The sequence below is a fragment of the Bactrocera neohumeralis genome, chromosome 2, assembly GCF_024586455.1.
Source record: "Bactrocera neohumeralis isolate Rockhampton chromosome 2, APGP_CSIRO_Bneo_wtdbg2-racon-allhic-juicebox.fasta_v2, whole genome shotgun sequence".
NCBI lineage: Eukaryota > Metazoa > Arthropoda > Insecta > Diptera > Tephritidae > Bactrocera > Bactrocera neohumeralis.
In genome coordinates this window covers 81,200,544-81,205,866 of record NC_065919.1, presented here as the reverse complement: position 1 = coordinate 81,205,866, position 5,323 = coordinate 81,200,544, and the positions used below count along the sequence as shown (strand labels likewise).

At 37.5% G+C, this 5,323-nt stretch overlaps 1 protein-coding gene across 1 annotated transcript; it reads right to left on the bottom strand.

The window, feature by feature from the left end:
• Positions 1-621: 621 nt before the first annotated feature.
• Positions 622-3,430, bottom strand: LOC126764603 (von Willebrand factor D and EGF domain-containing protein-like). The gene has a single exon (XM_050482273.1). It carries the CDS (start codon positions 3,356-3,358, stop codon positions 1,541-1,543), a length of 1,818 nt encoding a protein of 605 aa, XP_050338230.1. The 5' UTR covers positions 3,359-3,430; the 3' UTR covers positions 622-1,540.
• Positions 3,431-5,323: the final 1,893 nt, after the last annotated feature.

Genomic DNA, 5,323 nt, shown 5'->3' with positions numbered 1-5,323 from the left:
CAGTTTCGAAGATTGAAAAAACCATTGGCACAATTGTGTTGGGGCCAAGTTTAATTTCCCAGAAGGGAACAGTAAGCCTTGCCTAAGGTGGCCTTTAGCAAATTTTGATCTTTTCGGTTTCGGCTAATTTTTTTGCTAAATTGTTGCGCAGTTTCGACGCCATATTCATATATCCACGTCTTGCCTATGTAATTATACTCCTCAACTATGTAGCTTATTTTGCAACTTTTAAAAGTTTTTTATAAAAGACTAAAGTCTTTTGGTACGAGTTTAGCATTGACACGCTTTATACCCAAACCATTGACCGAAATGTGTTAAGGCAATCCATAAGAGCTACTAAGATCCTCTGCTATCTCTCCGATGCGAACACGACTATTCTCAAGTACCGTTGTTTTAACTTTTTCGTTGTTATCGCCATTGACAGAAGTGGATTTGGATTTGGATAAAGTAGACACCCCAAAACCCTTATGATTCCATTGAAATTCAATAACAGCACAGCTTATTTCCAATATTTGATATTATTTTATTTTTTGCAACATCTCGTCGATTAAAAATTAAGAAAAGTATGAAAAAATGCGATACAAACTATTCAAAAACCAATGTAACGAAAAATCGAAAAAATAATTTTTGTTTAAGAACTAAATTTATTTCGGAAAAATTAGTATGATTAATAGTGACAAGGCCTTAGTATTAATAGTTTTTTATGGGTATGAGTACATAAGCATTTAAATACAATATTACTGATATTGGTTAAATTATCAGTATATCGTCACCTAAAATGCAAAACAACATATCAAAAAACAAAAAAAAAAATGAAAATCGCTGTCAGATAACCAATATATAACCGTTCTATAGCCAATATATAACCGTTATTACCGTTTTATAGCCAATATATAACCGTTTTATAACCAATATATAAACGTTTTATAGCCAAAACTCGAATTTTGTTTAAATATGAATGTATGAGTATGATAACAAATATAGCACCATTTCAGAATGAAAACTCAAATTTTGTTTGAATATTAGTGATTTCTATTACATCGTTTTTCCTTCGCCTGTAAACTTATGACAAGTTATGTTACGTTATTCCGCACTTTAGATGACGATATGCTATAATTCTAATCGAATAGTAAATCTTAATGGGGTGCCATATGTACTTTAATCATATTAAGTCTTATCATGAACTTCGGGTAAACGCCATTCCTCATAGAAAACCGATTAGATCAAAAAAGATATCTACGTTATATAATCAGAAATAAAAACACGCGTTTAAGCCAAAAAAGTCTCATAATTTGCTTTATAAATTGACTAAGTTTTTTTCAATGAAAACTAAATAAAAAAGAAAAACATATGTGACGATCGATATTGACATTTCACACGAAATTCGCGCGAAAATAAAAAGTCGTGGGAACTATTTATTTACGCGAAGTTCACGATGAGGCTGATTATTCTATTGAACAGTTTCAAAACATTAAATGCAGGAAATAGATTTATTCAATACGCGATAACTTGCAATATAATTCAGTCGTTTTTCTTATCTTCAACATTTTGTGGTTAGCGTATTATAGGCTGGCGGCTGGCTGTAGCTAGGGCTTGCCAGATCGCCATCGGCATTCGTGAACTCATCGTCGTCTTCACGACCGCGCGGCTGATACGTGATTATGAAATTCTGTGGTGGCGCCGCGTATTTACTCCTTTTGCGCAAGCGCTGTACACCTTTGTAAGTGACAAACGTGCATATTAGTACGAAACCCACCAGTCCACCATAAATCAAATATATCAGGAATGAACCGGTGTCACAGGAAACATGCATACGAATGAATAATATTTCCCTCATACACGACTTCAATTCCGACGAACTCACACATTTACCATCCTGCTCCAGAAAACCGCTATCGCAGTGACATCTGTCGGGCGCAATACATTTGCTGTTAGCGCCACACTTATCCTTGCATCGCGGCACACACCGATCGTCGACCACGCTGTAGCCCGCGATGCAGCTGCAGTGATTCGGCGACGCGCAATAAGCGTGTAGAGAACACGCAGGCTCACATATTGGCTGACAGCGTTGTACCAGTGTGTGAAGCGGTTTGTTTTCAAAGCCTTCCATGCATTGACACACATCTGGTGCGGTGCAATGTGCATTTATGCCACATCCAAATTTGCACTGAGGTACACATACGGCGCCATTGCGCATATAACCTTCGATGCATTCACAACGATCGGGTGCTGTGCAAAGGCCATTCGGCCCACAACCGCCCGTACAATGGGGCAGGCAATTAATGCTGTCGTTGAATCGCGCATAACCTTTGGTACACTCACAAATACCTGGACGCAGACAAGTCGCATTACCGCAGAGCGCCGCATCGCAGATCGGTTCACATTGCGCGCCACCATCATGCGTTTTCTGGTAGCCAGTGTTGCAAGCGCACTTATTGGGGGCCACGCAATGCTGATGATCTGCACAACCTTGTGGACAACTTGGCACACAACCAATGTCGGTTTGCTCGTAACCGACTTTACACGCACATTTATCGGGTACGGCGCAGTAGCTGGCCTCGCCACATGCCGTATGGCACTGGGGTGCACATTGACCGGTGGTGTTCCTAGTATAACCCTCGTTGCAGTCGCAGGTATTTGGTGCTGCACAATGCTCGTTAGCGCCACATCCTCGCGAGCATATCGGTAGACAGCCTTCCTTACTTTCGATGAAACCAATTTTACAGGCACAATTGTTGGGCGAAGAGCAAAAAGCGGTTTCGCCGCAATCCACATCGCACTGGGGTTCACATTTGCCATTAGTATTCCTCGCATAACCACCGCTACACAGACACTCGTTAGGCGCGCCGCAATACTCATGTTCTTCGCATCCCTTCGAACATATAGGCGCACAAACATTGCTTATCTCCACATACCCACTTTTACACGCACACACATCAGGACTAGCACAATAGCTTGTTTCGCCACAATCCACACTACAGACTGGTGAGCATTGATCGAAAGCGTCGCGAGTATAACCTTCATTGCAGTGACAATTATTACTGCCTTCGATGCAAGTGGAATTGGTCGGACATCCTGCGGCACAATCCGGTTGGCATTTGTTCTTCTCCGGATGGTAACCCTTTTTACAAACGCAACGCTTCTTAAAGTCACAAATGCCGTCCACGCAATTTTCATTACATATCTCTTGACACATTTGCTGTGGTTTACCTTTAGTAAACGAAGTTGTACAGAGCATTGGTTTACCTTTAATTAATATAGTTCTACCGTTCATTGCTTTACCGTGACCGGGTTCAATGAAAACCAAGGTGTAGATAACGATTTGAATTAGTAATAACCGTAATTTGGATTTATACATTTCGATTCCGGCTTTGCAAGCGCGTTAATGCTATGTCTATGTGTGTTGAATGCGTTTCATCCACTGTATATTGAAGTAAGTGATTCAGTTTCAAGATTTATTGAACGCATAAATTGTGAAATTGAACAGTGTTGCCATGGCATAACGTTTTCAATACTTAAAGGATTTTGAAATTAAAGCGCAAATATGTTTAGGAGATTTGCTCATGTGAAAACGCGGTTGTAAAGGTAAATTCGATAGATGATAACGTTTGTGTAAGCCTTTTGTATAAGTTTTTTGCCATTGAGGCAGCTTTTCATAATAGTCTTTTATTTTTATGCCAGTTTTTGGAATGACATATTGTTTTTAATTTTTCTCTTGTGAAAACATGATTATGAAGGTAAACAAAATAGATGATAACATTTGTATAAACCTTTTGTATAAGTCTCTTGCTATTTAGGCAGCTTTTGATAATATCAGTATCTTATTTTTATACCAGTTTTTTAATAACATATTTTTTTGAATTTTTCTCTTATGAAAAAACGGTTATAAGAATAAATTCAATAGATGATAATGTTTGTATAAGGCTTTGGTATAAGTCTCTTGCTATTTAGGTAGCTTTTGATAATATCAGTCTCTTGTTTTTATGCCAATTGTTGGAAAAACATATTTTTCCGACATTTGCTCTTGTAAAAACTAGGTATGAAGATGAACTCCATAGAGTATAAGCCTCTTGCTATTTTTACCAGCTTTTAGTAATATTAGTCCACTCCATTTATACCAGTTTGTTATTCGATTCACCACTTTTTAAAGTTTGACGTATTGTGGACAGTTTACATGCATATTTTAATTTTAGTTTCGGAATTGAATCTAGAAAAACAGAGCTGTGTCATAGCTTTCATAAGCATAGGTTTTCAAAAAACGAAAAGGCTTTGGCGCGTTTTTTGTGAACAAAATGAGTCAAGAATGGCAGGAAAAAGAAAAAGTTCAACAACTTCAGCAGAAAGTTATATAATAAATAGTATAAACATTTTACTCTGAAGCAATGGGAAGGAGAATTTCAATGTTTTAAAAGCAGCGCTTGGCATTTATTTTAAAGATGAAAGCGGTCTCTCGTTCTGTTAGCGGCCATGATGCCAAAACTTACAACTTTTTAAAACTTCAAGCTAATAATACATTTGTTATGGAGACTAAAAAATCATATCTAGTAACAAAACCAATAGATTTTGAGGTCGAATAAGAGCAAGTTTGCAACCCTATAAGTGGAAATATTAAATAGACGTTGGATAAAACATATATCCATAAGATGTGTATATGTTCTCTTGTAACTTAAAGAAATTGCCATTGTTCTTTGTCTTGAGTTTTATAAGAGTAGTAAATGTGAAAAAAATAAAAATATATGTATTTTGTAAAATAAGTTGCGCATACAATGTCATATTACAAGTACATGTGTGTGTCGAGTGGTTTTTTTTGGTACACAAAGGCGATAAAAAAGTAAATGAAGGAAATTATACTCGCGTGCCTTCGCCGCATGCAAAACTGATAAGCCTGAAAGAATTTTCTATTAGTGGTTTCTTGTATATTCGCTTTGAATTCAAATGCTGACGTCATCGTTTTCCAAATGTATGCAATATGCTATTTTACCAGAAGGTTATAACCAGGAGGAAACGTCGGGAACCCTGTGAAGTATACCTTGTGACAAGAAAACACTTGGAAATTGTAATAAAATTCCCCGCGATCTGTCAACCAGTTTGTTTACAACAGCTGCTTAAGTCGGTACACCTCAGTGCTGCGTTGCGATCTTTACAATGGGTAAAAGTATCGAACAAATAATTTGTCTCAAATTTTATATTTCTAACCAAATTTCGCGTGTGGAATCATTACGACTGTTGGAAAGGGCTTACGGTGAATCAGTTTTATTAAAAATACAAGCTTACGAGTGATACAAAGCCGTCAAAAACATGCCTCGTTCTGGCCGACCTTCGA